Source organism: Sipha flava, unplaced genomic scaffold, assembly GCF_003268045.1.
Source record: "Sipha flava isolate LNK unplaced genomic scaffold, YSA_version1 171_pilon_pilon, whole genome shotgun sequence".
Lineage (NCBI taxonomy): Eukaryota > Metazoa > Arthropoda > Insecta > Hemiptera > Aphididae > Sipha > Sipha flava.
Window position 1 is genome coordinate 394,421 of NW_020271925.1, and position 19,536 is coordinate 413,956.

General features: G+C 27.2%; 1 protein-coding gene across 1 annotated transcript in view; it reads left to right on the forward strand.

Moving 5' to 3' along the window:
* The window catches only part of LOC112679989 (neuropeptide Y receptor type 6-like), a 69,768-nt gene that overhangs the window by 46,540 nt on the left and 3,692 nt on the right, over positions 1-19,536 (forward strand). The window contains exon 3 of the mRNA XM_025549950.1: positions 10,800-11,140. Coding sequence (XP_025405735.1) covers positions 10,800-11,140 — 341 coding nt within the window. The remainder of the gene's footprint in view (positions 1-10,799; positions 11,141-19,536) is intronic.

Genomic DNA, 19,536 nt, shown 5'->3' on the forward strand with positions numbered 1-19,536 from the left:
GATTTAGAAAATCCTTCCGTCTATCATAATCTATAATTATCTAATCTGTGCCTTCATAGTAGGTACATTTTCATCATATGTTGATCAATCGGTGAGTGAGTGAGCATTATATATATATATATATATTTATAGAATTCCTCGTATATTCTTATAATTTTATTTTTATTTATTTATTCTGTATTGATTTTCAAATATCTATATTGGTATTATTAAAATTAAAATTAAATACAAACATAATAAAAATAGATAACCAAAAATTGAAAAAACTTTATACTTCCGGTCCAAAGTCCAAAATTGTTTCAACCCTTAAAAATGTGATTTTCGAAAAATGCATTCTTGATATACCTAATTAGTTACACTTTAGCTATAGCCCCTCCTAATGAATAAGTTCCTAGTCTGGCATCTGGCCTGAAACATTTAATCGGTCAGAGGTAAAATTCTTGTTCCTTTTCTCCCACGGCGTGCGTTTCATCATATTATTCGAGTAAATTAGTGAAATACTCAAAGTGATAATAGATACGATCCCATGGTATTGATGTTGGTGAATACATGATATTATCGATGCAATAATATATCATACATTTATACATTGAAATACTTTAGTAAAATAAATACCCAATGCAGACTATGAATATTGGTAATAATATTTATACACGTACAATATTAATATATTTAAAATTTATAAATTGTGTTGGGGTCCGTCCGGGTACGGAACAATGCAATTTTGTCATCTAAATAATTTGTTTCGCTCTATTACACGTCGATCTAACTGTGATTTTTGTCTGCATTTATGAATTTAGCATTCAACATGAAGTTACTATAGATCGAACTATATCTGTGAGGACTAGTGTGAGTAAGATTTGTGTGAGTGTATGTATAGACATAAAGGTAACTCAAGTAATAAATTATAATAATAAACGATTTGGCTTGTTATAAGTCATTATAAACAAATTAAAAATAGGCCCATTCTAATTTGACAATATAAATATAATAATTAATAATTATAGAAAAACACATAATTTGTTGGGCGTAGCCTGACCAATTGGTTCTATAGCTATGGAATGTACAAAATAATATGAAAATAAGTTGTAATACACTTCTCACCTTGACGATTAGTGGACATACGAAAAATAATAAAATAATAAATAAAAAAGTTATTATAGTAGCGATAAACGCACGCATTATATATACAATACTGTGATAATTACCGCTCACGTTTAATAATAATAAATAATAATCTTAATGATTTTATCCTCATACAATATTTTAAAAATAATCGATTTGAAGTGATACGTGACATTAAAATATGAACCAACAATAGAAATAATTAATAAAAAGCGAGAATGATAGGAAAAATAATTATTTTGTGCATGTGTGTTTCAATTTCGGTGGTCGTAATATAGGCTTCAACAAATTGAAATACTTTCATATCTTTATAGAAAAACAGAAATATATATATATATGTATAAACATGTCGTATTTAAGTGATAATACATATAAACATTTAAAATAAATGTATATTTGATCATTTGTTAATGAAAATTTGACAAATACAATCTTCAAAAAAGCATTATTTTCTAGGAAATGTTAAAAAAATGTTTTTATTTTTTTTTTTTTTGCTTTTGAGCTGAGACAAATTACATTACTCATGATATGTTAGCACAATAAGTATGTTCGTATTTCAATGTTTTTTTCTGCGAGTAATTGTCACAAAAAATAAATGAAAACCATAGTACTTTCAAAATACCACTATTGTTACATGTTACTAAACGTTCGATGTACACTAAAGTACTTCGTGGCATTGTTAATAATTGAAAAACCGACACGCATTTTATTTTTATTTTTCTACTAACCCGTTGACGGAAACTAGAATAATGCGTACCGCTTCAAAGCTCTACATCATTTTTGTTCATTTTCAAAACAAAACATTTTTATTAACATCACCGTCCTAAGAGTGAGCCGTTTCATAACAGCTTCAAAGCATAACAATTTCTAATTTTGAAATTATATAGTAAATGAATATTCATAATTCATTAATTCATGAAAAATTATCAAAACTAATGTAGACCTCACGTTTCAAAATATTAAAGATGTATTGAATTATGATTGTTGAACTAATATTAGATTATTAATTGCTTCAGTTTCTATTAATAAATAAATAAACACTTTTTCGTTACATTAAATTGCATAAATAGTTTTATGAAACAGAAAGAGCTGTTATAAATTAATATTAACAGCAATTTTACGAAACAAGTAGTAAAATATTATAGTAGTGTTTGTAAGACGGCGTGTTAGTTAGGCAATTTTGCTACTTATGTGTATTCATAATAATTTGGTGTAATAATTTAATTACATTAATATCAAGTATTAAAAGCATTGTTTATTGCTTTCAGCGGACCAGTTATGACGTTCTGAAAAATGATTTGTCATCGTTATAAATTACTTATCTATATTTAGTCTTTTATTTTTTAAAATTATTTCTGTTTTCACAAAGGGTGACAAAAAAAAAAGTTAGATTCCTTGGTCGGGTGAAACATCAAAGCCGTGTAAGATGGCATGGAGGAATGTTATAACTGTATTGGTTTGTTTAACTTGAAATCAATATGTCATTGATCTCGAAGAAACAATTAAATGAGGTCGAGTGTATCAGTTTATATTCCTAAAGAATTCCTGTAAGAATAAAATAACGTATTATGAAGATATTAAATTTTTAATTATTTCTAATAATAGTTGTTTGATTTATGACACAAAAAATAACTGATTTTCACCATTCCAATTTTTGGAAAATGTAAATTATAAATTTGAATGGTACACATAATAAAATAATTAATACCAAGCCTTATGTAATGCATCGTGAGAATGTGAAAATTATATGAAATATAGATTTATATTTATTGTTGAAAAACTGATGGTAAATATATATATTTTTTTTTTTTGATGCTAAGTCATATTTATTCTGACATTCGATATCAGAGTTAGAAAAAACAAAACCAATGTGAGAGGTTCACTGATGTAGATATTTCAAGGGACCCAAGTTAAAATGAAAAATATGAATTGGGTCATACAAGTGACAGTTATTTATTGACTTTGACCATAATAGTTTGAGTTGTTCAAAACAATTTTTATATGGTATAAAAAAAATTTTACTTTGTGCTATTTAATAAGACATACTGGATGATAACGGCAAGGGAAATCGCCAATAGTTATTGATGACTGTCATAATGCTCTATAATCAAGGTATTAACTTCTCGTTGAAATTTCGGTTGAAAAATGAACTATTACAACATCTGACTATCGCAAAAAAATTCACAGAAAATAATAGAACACTTTAATGTATTGGTTTATTCATAAAAATACAACGGTTATAAGATTATCATCTTGATCCTAAATGATTTTAAGTGTTTTTTTTTTCATATTTACCTTTAATTAAGGATAAAAGAACATCAATAAATAAAAAAAACCTCTTAATACATTTTTAATTTTTGTGGACAGTTGCATTTTCCGTCAAAATGAATTATACATTTCTCTTATAAATATATTTTGATGTATTATACTCGTAATATTATTATACTTGTTTCTTCAAAAGTAGACAGTTTCAAACCATTTTGTAGCAGTTATTTTTTTTTTAGCATTAGATAATTCATATTCTAAATAAAAATCTATTGATTTTATTTACAGATTTTTATAGCAGTAATTAATTAATACCTATTATATTTTATTTTAATAACTTGAATGAATATTTCTATTTTTAATTTGTTAATTTATATAGGAAATTACAAAAATGTTTTTTTTTACACTGTAGCATGCCGCCGGTGACTCTGTCACAATAATGATAAATTGCTAAGTGCTAAGAATGGGACAAGTTCGATAAATATACTTATATAAAATATTTCTTACAGTATTAGTGGTTATTTATTTTAATACTTTATCAAAAAATCAACAGATGACTGGAAGAACATGGCTGGATGCGTTTAAAGTTAGTGCTGAACCGGAGTCCTTATAAATGCTGTTTGATCGTGTCTTCGTTAGTTAATTATTTGTTTTGGCCAATTGGTTGACCTTGTCTTTGATCGAAAAATTCGGATGCGCTATTTTGCAATCTGTAGCTTTTTCTTATTGTGGTTTTCGTGATTCGTGCGTGGCTTCCTTCGTGTTACTATTATTTAATCGTTTCGCAATTTTTTCATGGTAAATTTTTTAATTTTTATTTTTACATTTGATACAGTGTAATTGTCAAATACGTGTAAATAATTATAATACATAGTATATTAAAATACTCTGCATTATATTTATTGTTTTTTAAAACAATTATCATATAATTTTCCTTAATATTAAAGTCAAATTATTATATGGTAAAGCATATGTTGAATACGAATAAAAAGAAAACTAAATTAAAATCTATCAGTTACATACAAGTGTGATGGTTTACAAAGAGTTCGGTGCTTTACAATGAATGTAGTTTATGGGTTATAATGTCAGTGTCAGGCGAGAATTATTTTTGAATTCGAAAATTATCGTCGTCGTGATAATTCTTAGATGCAAATTCACTACAAAACTTTAGTGGGTAGGTTGGCTAAAGTATAAGTGTTTTCAAACTTTGTGACTTAAAAAAATATATGAATATAATTCAGCCACGTGTATTCACCGGTTGTGTAAGTGTCTGGTCAACGATCCCACAAAACGTATATATAGGTTAATATATACGTTTATACCGAAGAAAAAGGTACACACATTGTTAAGACGGTGTTTTATTACTATAGAACTTTATTTAATCCGTGGATTTCCAATAAAATGACTCTATGACCATGACTTTTTTTTACCCTGAAAGTCTTTCGTATCTTTTACAGATGAATTACCATAAAATGACTTTTTTCGGGAGGCTCTATTATAGTATATGATTAATTAATAAAAATGGAAATAGTTGTCGAAGCATTGTTGATCTTGTAAATGCTTTTATGCGTTTACTAGTCAATAATTTTTATTTTTGACATTAACAATAATAAATAACTACATGTAATATAAGATTCTAGTAGATGTTATTCAGTTTATGGATAGATTTTTTTTTAAATGTGGCTTGAATAAATATTTATAATTTTAACTTTTTTTTTTTTCATTTAAACATTAATTTTACATTTGATTATTTTAGAAAGTATTTCTTTTTTTTATAGAGGAATAAAATCGAATAGTTTATAAATATATATATATATATATTGAAGTGGAATGGCATTTTTAGTATACGCAATTATATAATTGCATGATTATAATATACTATTTGAGGTTTTTAAATAAATAAAAACGCTTTATATAAATTAATTCATTATAAAAAATGCATTTAGAAATATAAAAAATATAAGTTAAATTTAAGAACGATTCATAAATTTCCTAAGCCTAAAAATGATGAAAAATAATTATTGTTTTATTCTTCTTATTCCTTAGCTAGTGGGCCAATTAAAAGCCATTGTTACCATAATAATTTTTTCATCACATCTGAACAACATGTGATCTACTATAATTCTGATAAATATACCTTGTCTAAATTATTTTAATTCTCAATGGAATAGTGAAAAAGAAATAATTTTTAATTTCTGGATTTTTGAAATACATTATAAATCTTAGACAAAATATGACCCGTGTAAATAGATTTTTTAATTATTAGGAATAAAGATTGAAGTATCTTACAATTAATGTAAAAGAGAAATCGTTGACATGAAATATATAATGAACCATTATTAAAGCAATTTGAGCGTATGAATAGAAAAGAGTTTTATATTTTCAACAACAAATATTTTATGATAAATATTACGAAATGGTGATAAAGATATGCGATAATATTCAAAATACAAACAACAATTACTATAAATACTTTATTATTTATGTTTATTTCCTATAAAATTAATTGGATGCAATGTGTTGTAAGGTTTTGTGTTAAAGGTTTAACATTTCATGATACGTACTAATAATTTCGAGAATGTATTCACTTTTATTGCAGAGTAACATGATATAAGTTTCAAACTAGAACTTATTTTAAAACTTTTGTAATTAGTGTTGATAATATTTAAAATTTGAGAGAAATAGTATCTAAAATGTTTAAACAAATCACCAGAATATGAAAAGGGATTAAAAAATGATGTTTAATTTATTATGCTAATAATAAATAATAATTTAATCAATTATTATAAACTGAAAATAACTGATAAATTATATCAGATATTATTATATTATATTTAAAAATCTAATTATTTTTCGCAATATTTTTTTTTCTTTAAAATATATTATTGGTAAATTATATAACTTGCTAATTTAGCCATTTTTAAACCTATTACCTAAATAGTACGATTTATGTCGTTTGAAATAGATACCTATTAATTGTGTTATTATAACGCATAACGAAAATCATTTACATGTACCTACATGTTATACTTATATTTGAATAATCTATCGAGTTTTGTCTATAAAAGACATACCTCAATTTATTTTTATGTCATAAAATATTTATCAATTAATTAGTATATACTTTTAATCCAAAAAATTTATATTTTATTGTTTATTACAATAAAAGATATTACCTAAATTAATTGTATCAATATTCTTCTCCTCGTGTCGTTACTAACGTCAAAATTGACCCTGAAAAGGATCGTTTTCCCACTTGGATCAATATGAATGATTTAAAAAATATTTATTCATATTTATTCAATAAGACATATTACAGAGATTAAGTTATTGCAATAATTATTATGAAAATAAGAATAAAGATAAACAAGTATTGTTATTTTTCAATAACTCACATAAATAGCATTACATTTATTGATTTTAAATATTAATGGGTAAACAATAAAAAAAAAAAAAAAATTGTTATATATGTTAGGTGCATCGCTCACCAAAGTAACATGACTTTTGGTATGACAAGTGACATGAAATATGATACATTTGTACTAATCGAAATAATAATACAAATTACATGATATTTTTCTTTGCACTTATGTAGCATCAGTTTTGTTTCACTTTTCAGTAATATGTCTGATAAAGAAGACGCACTATGTACCCTATACTTATTAAATTTGTAAATAATAATTGAAGAGTACATAATTAATACTTTCATCCATTTTGGGGGAAAAACTACAATGGACGTGGGCTTTTTTGATATTCAAAGGTCTAGAAGTTAGTGATTGATATTTAGGAGTATAGTAGGTAATATTTATAGTATATTATATTAATATACAATATATTATGATAATAAACATAAATAAATAATAATATAATTCAAAAAAATTATTAGGTGAGTTAATAAAAATTAAATAAATATCTAATTTAGAAATAATTATTACTATATTAACCTTTTGGTTATTATTCAAACGCAAGATGTATTTTCATCATTTATAAGTAACGTCTGACAAAATTAGTGAAAGTATTAAACGAATGGTCACGGACAACATTTCAGAAATAACACAAAACTGATACATAATCTGACAGGTCAGAATATTGCACGAACTCGCGTGATTATTCTATATTTCAGTGATACATTTCGGGTGTAATGTGTTACATTTGAATCACGTGTCATGTCAATTGTCGTATAGGTGATGTTAATTTGATGAATATTTGGCCTAAATTTTTTAAGATAAGAGAATTTCCATTTCAAATAAATTATTTTCTGAAAAAATTATGGATAAATATTATAGATATAAATGATTTTTTTTCAATTTTTAGAAAAGATAAACAATTTTATCAGGCGGGAATTAATTAAAAGATAAATTTAGTGATAAGCACTTGTCCCATAATAAATTACAAACATTACAAAAATTGTATAAATTTAAATATGGCATCAATCAAAAATAGGAATCAAATAAATATTTTTCTATAAAAATTGACATTTTCTAAACTAATATAGGTACTTTGGCTATGTTTTTGGTTTTATACGCAGGTCACGTATTTTTGTTTTAATAATGCATGTTCAGGATCATGAGTCATCCAAAATTATCATTTTATTATTCAGCGAGCAAGCTGTTGTAGTCAAAATCCAAGACATAGCTGGCGGGTATACATAGAATAAAAACATTTATTTTTTATTCAACATTAGGATTTTAACATGGTATATAATACATACATAATACAAATATATAAAATACTTACATAATTAATTCACGTAAGACACAATATTATGACGATATTATGCAAGTAATTATATTTATCAAAACAAATATATTTGAATAAAATACATATATATATATATAAATATATAATATACGTATTTATAATAATATGTAAATAATGAATTCATTACTCATGTAAATTAATTATTAAATATTCATATCTTAGACTTAGGAGACTCCAGAAAAGGAAATTTATATTAGTTAAATTACTATTCTTCTTTTCAATAAAATGTACCTACTTTCCAAAAAATAAATTCTATAATATAAAATAATGGTTTTGAGTTTTCAAACAGAAAACAAATTTAATTTTAAGTAATAATCTATGCATTAGGTAGTTTATTGTAGGTTTAAAAGGTAACGTGTATAATTAATACATTTTCAGAATTTAATTTTTATTATTATTCTTAAGATATTTTACATATATATTGTAACAATTTAATCACATAATATTTCTTCAATAAGAAATGTACTTTTACGATTCGATACAATTTTAATTTTTATACAAACTTATATGTTATTACCAGGGTTGGGGAGTTAAAGCATTTCCTTATTTTTATGGATTAACTTAAAATGTAGCAGAGTATTATAGAAGTGTATGTCAAGTTATAACACATGCACTAATGAAATTTGAAAGTGCCTTTATTCGCTTTTTTCAGCAAGTTTTCAAAAAAATGCTTATTTCCAGTTTTTCTGATTGTTTTTGCTTATATGACCAGTTTTTTTACGTTTTTATAGTTTTCTCCTGCAAAATCGTTTTTTATAGAATTAAAATTAAAAATAATTCTTATTTTATTTACGTTATCACGTAGTTCGTCACCGTCCAAGGCATCGTTGTAGGGTTAACAAAGGTATTCCAACTCTGAAAATAGAACTTAGTATCAAACTTCAGAATGATCAAAAACAGAGAGAACAGTATATATTTTATTTTTCAGAAAAACCCCTTAGAAAATCCATAAAAACCTTTTAAGTCTTGAAAATGAAAATTTATTTTTATTTTGTTTTATTTTTTAGTCAGAATTTTATAGTTTTTTTTTTTTTTTTTTTTTGAATAAATATTTTTGCTTGATTTTAAATTTTTTAAATACTTATTTTAGTGCTTATTTTAATGATTTTAAGTGCTGTAAGTCCCAAGACCTGGTTATTACATATAATGACATGTAAATAGCTTTGAAATATATTATACACATTTACTTTGATAGGAATTTAATTCCGACCTATTGAAATAGCGTGATAAAACTTTTGATTAAGACAACTGGTTATGATCACCTTTGTGCCTTTTGTTCTAAACGATTTTCAGAGAATGTATAAATGTACGAAAATTGTGTTTTATTTACATCTGCTAATGAACCACAAAAAAATCGAAAAAGAATGCTGCAGACTTTCACCCGGATGAAGATTGGCATATATTGGCGCAAAAACACAAAGGATGGAGGCAGTTATGTTTGGATGTGTGGTCTAAAAAGCCGTAAAAAAAAAAAAAAAATTATGAACCGTTAATTGTACCCTTATAGTTGCTTATTTCTGTGTATAGATTAACACTAAAAAAATATAAATAATATATATTATATATATGAATATGATATGTATATATGAATATGCAATATAAGCATAACAAAAGGAAAGCAACTGGAAACTCTAATTATATTATACTTTGATGTGGTTGTTCTGTTTAGAAATCCTTTAATACAATATATTTCCAATTTACTAACGGAATGTTTATTATGTTAATTTTCATAAACACATAATGATATATTTACATTATAAACTCTCTGAATCATGTTTTCGATTACTTAGTAACTGTTTTTGACCGAGTTATGGTTCTTATTTTTTATCGATTCTGTTAATAATCAGCAATATTATAATCCTAATAATCACGTACGTATGGTATATGTTATTAAAATATACAGAATATTAACCTGTGCATTTAATTAATATGAAAGGCGGAACGGTAATTATTTTCCATGTTTATTTCATACAAAATTAATTTTTGATTTAGCTCATGAAATACGTGAATTGATTAATTTAATTTACGAAATTAGGAAGGTAGCTAAAAGTTAGAAAAAAAAGTAGTGAAATCTTACTCGAAATATGGCACAGCTCGGAAACACACCTCAGCGTTAAAAATAACTCAAATAGTGGATTTAAATAAGATTCCGAAAATAGTAAACACCCAATTCAACTTAGATATAGAAAAACGGTTAAATGAAATAACGAACCAATATAATTGTTTGTATGTAACTGCAAGGGTCACACAAAAACTATTTGCGATATCGTTGAAAAAAAAATCATTCGTATAATAATTATTATATAATTCGTATTATATGACGTACGTTGGTAGCAGCACGTGAACATAATATGATATTTATCGACTAATTTTGAACATTTTTGTATGATTCTCATTTATACAGCCGTTTGATACCCACTTGCTGATCGGGAGGCTTGGAGTAGCATGTTTCACACTGCACCGGTAGATTTTTTTGATTTTCTTTCGCAAGGACTGTTGATAGTATGGTCCTATTGTAGCACATGTGCCGAGCCCAGCACTGATTGTATCGCCGCTCGTATCGTTTGACTCGGAGGCCATTACGTGGACGCGATACGATTGTTACGTAATTTCATACGTTACTGATCGGTTTTCGGTGTCTGTCGCAGGTACTTCACGATAGTCCGGAACCCTCGGGGCTCGATGTTCCGGTGCAGCGTGGCCAAAACGCTGGTGCTCATCTGGTTGGTGTCGTTCGCGGCCATGGTGCCGTTGCTGCTGTACCAGCACGTCGAGGTGGTACATGTGGGCCCGGTGCACCTGTACGAGGCGTGCGTAGAGAAGTGGCCGTCGCCCGTCGCCCAGCAGACGTTCACCGTCGGCCTGGCCGTCGCCCAGTTCGTGTTGCCGTTCACCACCATATCGCTGATACACCTCAAAATATCCTCGTACCTGACCGTGCACCTCAAGCACCCAGCCCTCCCGTCCAAGGAGATCAGCTGCAGGCGAGGTGAGTCCGTGTACCGGTCGAGATCATTCTTGTTACGCGCTTTATTGTCACCTCGCACCCCCCTCCCCCGTCCCCACCGTTACCTGCTGTGTTTTTACGCGCGTAGTGCGGTTGAACGCGTTCACGTCAAACGTGACGACGGAACAGCGTTACTGTTCGAACGGTATTACGCGTGCGCGTCCACTACGTTGACATTTGGTGCGGTCGTAACGGTCCTTAACGGTCACCTTCGGCGGCCGCCGGCACATATCGGACGTAAACACGGCTGGGCAGGGCATATCTCTTCGACACCTCCTCTCCTCTTAGCTACCGCCACCAACATCAACGCCGCCGAGTCGAACGTGCCGCACGCGTTGTCCGTGACCCGATCACCCGCGGGGACCGACGAGGGCCGAAAGCCTCTCGCGGCGCGACCAGTCGCGTACGTCGCGATGGTCCCCGGTCGTCGCCGCGGGTGGCTCCGATCCAGAATCGGTTTTCGTTCGTCCCCCGCGGGGTCGCGAAAACCCAGGGCCGCGAACGCGATGTTGTGCTGATGCCGTGTTGTCGAGTGCGTTTTTTTTTTTATTTTACGTATCACCGTCGCGCACTGCAATGGCAATCGTTCGATGGTGTCCCAGCGGACGGAAGCAATGGAAACGAACACGAAGAAACCGTTTTTCCTGCCCGCTAGAGTCGAACAACACGGGTCTTTCGTTTTTGACAAAAAGCACTTTTTTCTCCGTGAAAATTCAATATCGTCATAATTACTATACCCGGTATCGATATTGTGAAGGCTCGGATTTTTGACAATATCGTACTCAAATGCGATTCGTATAATGTTAATGAGGCTTAGTTTTTTATGCATTCAAACCCGTCAATCAGGCGATGAAAAATGAACTTCTGGTAGTGACAATCGAATGTTTTAAATGTTTTACTACTGAAACCCTCGAGCCTCATTTCTCTGCGTCATTTTTGTTTATCTCATAACTATATAATACATTATAATATATTATGTATTACATTCGGGAGTGTTTTTTTTTTTTTTTTTTAAGAAATAAGCTCATCATGAGTATCATTTTAAATTAACTAATTGTTAAATCAAAATTCTAATTTAATCTTGATAAGAGATCAAAAATAAAAATTGTATTGTTTAAAGCATAATTTCAGAACATTCGAATCAAAGTGAAATTATCTTCTATTCCTAGCGTTTAGCATAAATGATCTATTTATCTAGCAATGTGGTTTTTATAAATTTAATTGTGCGAATGATCATTTTTAATGCATACGTATACTGATAATAATTTATATATCAAACATGCAATAACTATATGAGTATAATGCATATACTAATAAATACAAAGTTGACTATGGATAAACAATTAACTTCAAGATCCGTTTAAGTATGAATTCAGTTTTTACATAAAATGAAATCGATGTATGTTTTGTAAGACGAATTAATATTTACTCGAAACCAAAAACAACAACTAAGTACATATTATACATTTATTTTGTTTACAATACTGCTTTTATACATTTATATCTTTTTGTGGCATTATTCATATTTCCGACCGGGAGAATGGAAAAGTTTTTTACTTGTTAAACTGAGTTATGAACTTTTTTTTCTATCTATATTAAACACCTGTCGCGACAAAATATGGTTTTTATAATTTTGAATATTATTATTTTTTAGTAAAAAAGATTACTCATCACGTTATTTTAATATGAAACTACCTACGTTTTATATGAAATGTTGAACATTATAAGCAATTAATTATCTATTCATTTTCTCTAAAGCTTCGTAATACATCTATTAATAAAAATTTAACACTATAGTACTCAACATTTTAAGTTTTCAATTTTTTTAATAGTTTATAATTGATACCTGTGTTGCTTCATGTTTGCATTGAGTAACAGTAGTACTATTATTGGCAATTGTAAAAATAAAGCTGAATGTGAAATAGTTTTATATTAGGTCAACATTCAAAACTTTTGATCTGGCTACAATCATTAAATTTAAGACCATTCAAAATATACCGTGTATACACCGAAATAAAATTTATATTGGATGCCTTTTATTTTATGTAATACTATGAACTTTAATCAAAATGTTTATAAACGTGCAACGTTTCTGCACTATACTTTTGTAGAACTATTCGTAAATTTAAGTTGAAGGAAAAAATGGTATAACACATTTTTATGCATAAAGTATCTGTACTAAAATATTATACCTGGAACCAAAACACGAGTTAATACATTTTTAATAAAATAATTTCAAATTGACATTTGATAAATATAATAATTTTCCGAAACATATATTGCATTATATAACATTTTCTATTTTAGTTAGATATATTTATTCAAATCACTAATGTTATTAAATGCCAATAAATTTAAAATTATGATAATTATTTTAAAATGACTATAAACAATTTTTTAAAAAAAATTATATATTATAAAACAGTAGATAAAAACATGTATTAATGACCTAAACTACAAATAAAGTATCCATTAGAAACTAATAGATCCATGCATACTATTCACATTTATATTTATTACTATTCTCGACCATTCAGCTAATATGTATACATTTTATTGTAATATCCACTTTTGAAAGCTTTTACATAATTTTTTCAATTTCAATGGGCCAAATTTAAATGTTTTGGATTAAATTGACTACTCAAATATTACTTGCCAGTGACCGTAAGATTTTTTTTCTAGACTTGGAGCTAGTTTCTTTTATCACAAGTACACCCATGGCAGGGAAAACCGTTTCAAAATCAAATCTTAAGTATATTCTATAAAAAGGGTTTGTGCTAGAGATTTATACGTATTTAAATTGTATAAGAGTATCTAAAAAAAAAAAACTTAATAATATATTCATGTATATTCACGCCGAAATGATGGAACATAGTATACGAATGGATTGGTTTTTCATATGAAACTCAGTAAAAATTAACATATCAAGAGGATTATGTGATATTTCGATTAAGCGGATCGACAGGTATAATCAAATACGAGGACTTAGACAATTACGGTACGTATTTGTTAGTACAATTTTCAATCGATACGGAATACAATCTACAGCGGCCAGAAACAACGATATATAAAACTTTGAGGAATCGTCATTCGACGAGGATCAATTGTATAAAAAAGTAAAGTGCCCGCCGAATTAACTTGAAATTACACTTAACAAAAGTATCAGATCGTGTGAACTGCATAGAAATTTATTTCATTAGAATTGAATTCATTTTGAGTAAATCTTTCGACGACAATGGATATTAGGTTGCAGTATACACTGGACTATAAAAAATTTGCAGTGTGTTGATCAGGTTTAACCTGAAATTTACCTGTAAATTTGTTCGATATCCGCGTGTGAAAATTCTTGCCAACAACTGCAACCGAATTCGATTGATGGTTTATTATTATTACTATATTACGTTTTATTGTCATTATTATTATTGCTAGATAATATATATCATGCAGCATATATCACACGGTCGAACGAGTTTCATTTTGCCGCATAACGATAATTATATTGATTTACTGTTAAAACCCTTTGCATCTAGTTTACATTCCAGGGGAGGGAAGCAAATCACTGCATCACGTAATTAGGAAGTAAATGCATTTAAAGAAAAGCTACATTGATGTATCTCAAAGAATAATCATTTAAAAAATATAAACTGCAGGTTAAATATAAATTAAAACATTTTAAAATAAAAATTAAAATAAGGATTACATAAATAATCAACAAAAATTATCCTATTTATTACTTTGACATTAATGATTATAACTTGACTATTTATTGGCAAATTTTTTTCCATCCGAAAATGTATTGAGAAATATTTACTGAAATATACGTAATGTAAATAAATATGTCTCAAATAATCAAAATATATATGAATTCTAAAATAGGCTCGAATAGAAAAATGCCTTTTAATTATTTTAGTACTATGATTCGCAGTGAAATGCAACGTAATTTCTATTAAATAAGTATATTATATGCAAGCAACTATTGAAACAAACAAATAAATCCAAGCTAAAAGATTAAAGTTATAACTACGTTCACAGTTTTATAAAATATAAAATGTGAATGTAAGTACAGCTGCATTTTTAATCAATTCTTTTAACAGCTTTCATCTCTTTTTTTGATGTTTACAATTTTTTTTTTTTTGTAAGAAAAAGATTTATGAGTGTTTAAAAGGCATTAAAATATTAATATATTTTATTTATCATCTATATTAAAATTAAAAAATGCATTTTAACATTTATCGGGTTGAATATTTTAATCAAAGTGAAACATTTCCATTCTAAACAATAATGATGCTAAAAAAGTGTCAGTACATTTTGTATGTATAAGTTATCTTTTAATGACGTGACGTTTTATAATTAAATTACAATAAACTCATAATATAATATTAATTTTTTTTTTTTTTTGCTAATATTTAGAAGCTTTCAATCATATTTTGCATAGTTTTCTAAATTGTTTATAAACAAATTAGAAATAGGTAGTTAAATATAATTAAATATATCTATGTAACATAACAAAAAGTTAAAGCAAAAAAATAAAAATAAATATTTATGTTTTTATCCGAATAATTAAAATAATATTAATCACAGCTAATAATAGAAACAATATGATTTCTAGAGGAACTTTTTAATTCTCGATGTGTATCAACGACAGAATAACGGGTGAACTAAACACATAGTTACAATGATAGAGTTTCTTACATAAAATCATAACTCTAAATTCATAGATGAATGATTTTTGTTACACTTATTTTACTATAAATTTTAAAATATTATTAATTATCCTTATATTAGCTTGGTTTTACATTTTTTTCAAATAAAAATTTGTTTACTTTTTTAAGGCAAATTCGATTGTAAATATGGATATAAACTATAAAATAAATTCTATTTCAAATGTAATTCAATTCAGGACAAAAGGTTTCAAATTAGTACTTCAATAATTTTAAAATATATATAATACATTATTATAGTATAATTAATTTGATTATATTTAATGAAATTCAATAAGAATATTTATAGTATTAATATTGAACAAATATAATAAAAATATAACTAACTCTCAATCAAAAATTAAATTTAATAAAAATATATTTTTTTTTTTTGCTGAAGTTTATATACTAAGAAATGCATTGATCTTGAATAGATGATAAATGTTGATTCAATATCATAAGATAAATCATAATTAGTTCATTATATTTAATGTCCATTTAAAACATAAGCTTAATCAAAATGAATGTAAGAATTAAAATGAACTGCGCAAATTATATATTATTTATACTTATAAAAATTATATACTTATTATATTATATATATACTTATGCATATATATTACATGTGTATTGATTAATTTTACTCTAAATTATTTTTTTTGTCGTGTAGATTGTTGAGAATTTTTTAATTGGTAAGATACAGCTCTTAGATATATCCTGATTTCATTTTTTTTTTTTAAGGTTTATAGTTTTTTTTTTTTACAGTCTCTCTTCAATTCTCCTTTGATTGATGATGTATTTTTTCCAAGAAATGCTTCATTGCGTTGTAAAACTGTAAATAATATTTCAATAACAATTTTGTTGAAGGTTATTGAAATTCACCAAGATTTTTTCGTTTTGAATACCTCCCTTGTCATATTATCGGAAATTAAACATGTATATGGTACTTCAAACAGAACATTTTTCGATATTCACGGTATCATATTGCTCATACGCAGTTCTATGTTTTCAATAACTCGCGTTATCAAGGTTATAATATGTAATAACTAATTGGTATTTTTCGTATTTATCGTTACAAACTTTGGAAAATTTAAAAATGCTTATTAAATATATAATGACTGTGTAAATATAATATTTATACAATCTATTAGATGAAACTGGTTTTTTAAAAATTAATGTTAATTTTAAAAACTTTGCCTATGTATTATATTACGTATATTATAATATATAATATTATTCCTTTATAATGTATTTAAAATTTGATTTATTCTATTGGTGCGATTTTTTAGAGAAAAAAATGTATGTGCGCACGTGCGAGGCCATATATATACCTTTATAGCAAAAAAAGTCAACATTTGCTAATGTGTTAATCTTTTTGTATATTTGAAATAATATTAACATAAAAAATATTTAATCTTAAAGGCAAATAATTTATAACAAAGAATGCTTTACATTATATACTCTGTAAATTGTATGAAAACTTGATTAAAGGGCGTTGTCGATAAATTATATATGGAAATATCTAATTCGGCAAATGGAACTGTTATGTTTTCCATTTTCCATTTGTTTTCTGGGATTGTTATACAATAGAAAAGCATACACGCGTATTTTGTGAACTTAAAAATTTCCCCTGTTACTTTGAACAAATTGTATTTCTCATAAGTTGTATAGTTATTAATAATCATTCTCGATACCGTTTACACGCGAATGTTAATTGAAAACCGTACATCGACCTATAAGTTTTGTGCTACGTACAATATTTCATCATAATAAAAATGTAATAACAAAATCAGTGTTCTAATAATGTTTTAAGTACAATATTAAATGAAGATATACACAGCTATAGTTTAAAAACATTCTAATTAAATCAATATTTAATGTAGCCAAATCATTTTTCTGGTTTATAAAATTTGATAGCTGAACAATGTTAATTTTAATTTTATTTTGTATAGGGCAATTTTGGAAATGGTCTTTTTCTACTTTAAATTTTATACGGCTACAATGTCATATGAGTACATGCATTATAATACGTTCCTCTGCAATAATATATTTACGCCAATGAAACTTATTTTACTCGTATTTTAATATTTTATATAGTTCATATATAAACACAAATACAAACATAAACATAGATTAATTTTTTTCAATGAGTTTATATCAATGACAATTAGTTGTTATACGCGAATTATATGTATTTATTAGTTAAAAATCAAAAATTAATTAACAAAATGTATCTGTTGATGAGTATGCACTGAACTAGTGGTAGACCGTAATAATAATTAAACTGAGCTTGAGTGGCCACATCTGTGTACAATTATTTTTAGAAGCCAATGGTCACATTTGGCACTATCCCACTGGGAAATTTCCTGACGTCCCGTTGTTCCAGTCTACCATGTGTGAAACGAAAATTTTACAGATCTAACGTTAAACTGTTACTATACGCAATACAAAGATCCAGAAAAATATATTGAATGACATACTAAAGCACTTTAGTGCACCATAATATTTTCTAATAAAATTTTTTACAATGAAAACTACCAGGTCTACAACATAACTTGTTGCCTAAATATTTCTATAAAATGAATGGTAAAAGTACAATTTTATAAAGTTTTAAAATTGAGCAAGCAACAATGTTCACGAATTATTTAATTGTTTCAAATAATCACCAACAGTCCAATTTATTCATGAACATGCATTTGTCTTAGATTTGATATTTTTTATATTATATACAGCATGTGTTATAAATCTAATAATGACTCAAAATGTTCACATCAATTCAACCGTTGTAATTGGACTTCGAAATAATGTGTAAATTTAACTCCCCCTTATTTCAAATCCATTAGGAAGTAAACGTGTTTGCGTTAATCTATACTACCTACCCATAAATTAATGTCGCTGGGCGAGTAAAACATTTTTTTTTTTTTTACGTAGTGAACCCATTCAAACCAATGGTTTTACAAATTGAGACCATATATTATGCAAATGACAATATGCACAGTGCACACACCGATTAAAGTTTGTGCTCTCATAAAAGTTGTCCCTAAGGTAACTAAAAGACGTTACGCCTCGGTGTAGGTAGGTTTAACGTAAAATAGCTTTTATTCGAGTATTATTGATTTAGTGGTGTGGGGTTGAATGTATAGTGTATTGTTTAATACCTATACCTATTATTGTATGTATTATGGTTAGGTTACTTTGCAAATTTGAAAACAGACCTCTGTTACACCAGTATTAGAGTAATATTTTCTACGTCGTAAAGTGGCGTCATGTATATTATATTTTTTCAACAAACTTTTTATGCACCATGATGATAAACAAGAAAGTATTCATGTTGGTTTGAGATATTCAGTTGAACTCGGTGAATATCTTGTGTTGGTGTGCTAGTGTTGTGTCTATTAAAATGCGTGATGAATATTTAACGGTACCGATAATATTAAAGAAAAATTTAAGAAAATTTGTTATTTATAAACCTATAAAAATTGATATCAATGTATATATATATATACATATCGCTTCTCCGGTGGAACAACGACATAAGCGCAAATTTTTGACTTTTAGACATAAGTACGACAACAGTACATAAGTATAATACCTATTATTGACCGCTAGAGAGCAGTTTCGTCATTGTTGAAAATACCGGTTTTTAATCACATGTCCAATGGAACAATTACGTTTTCT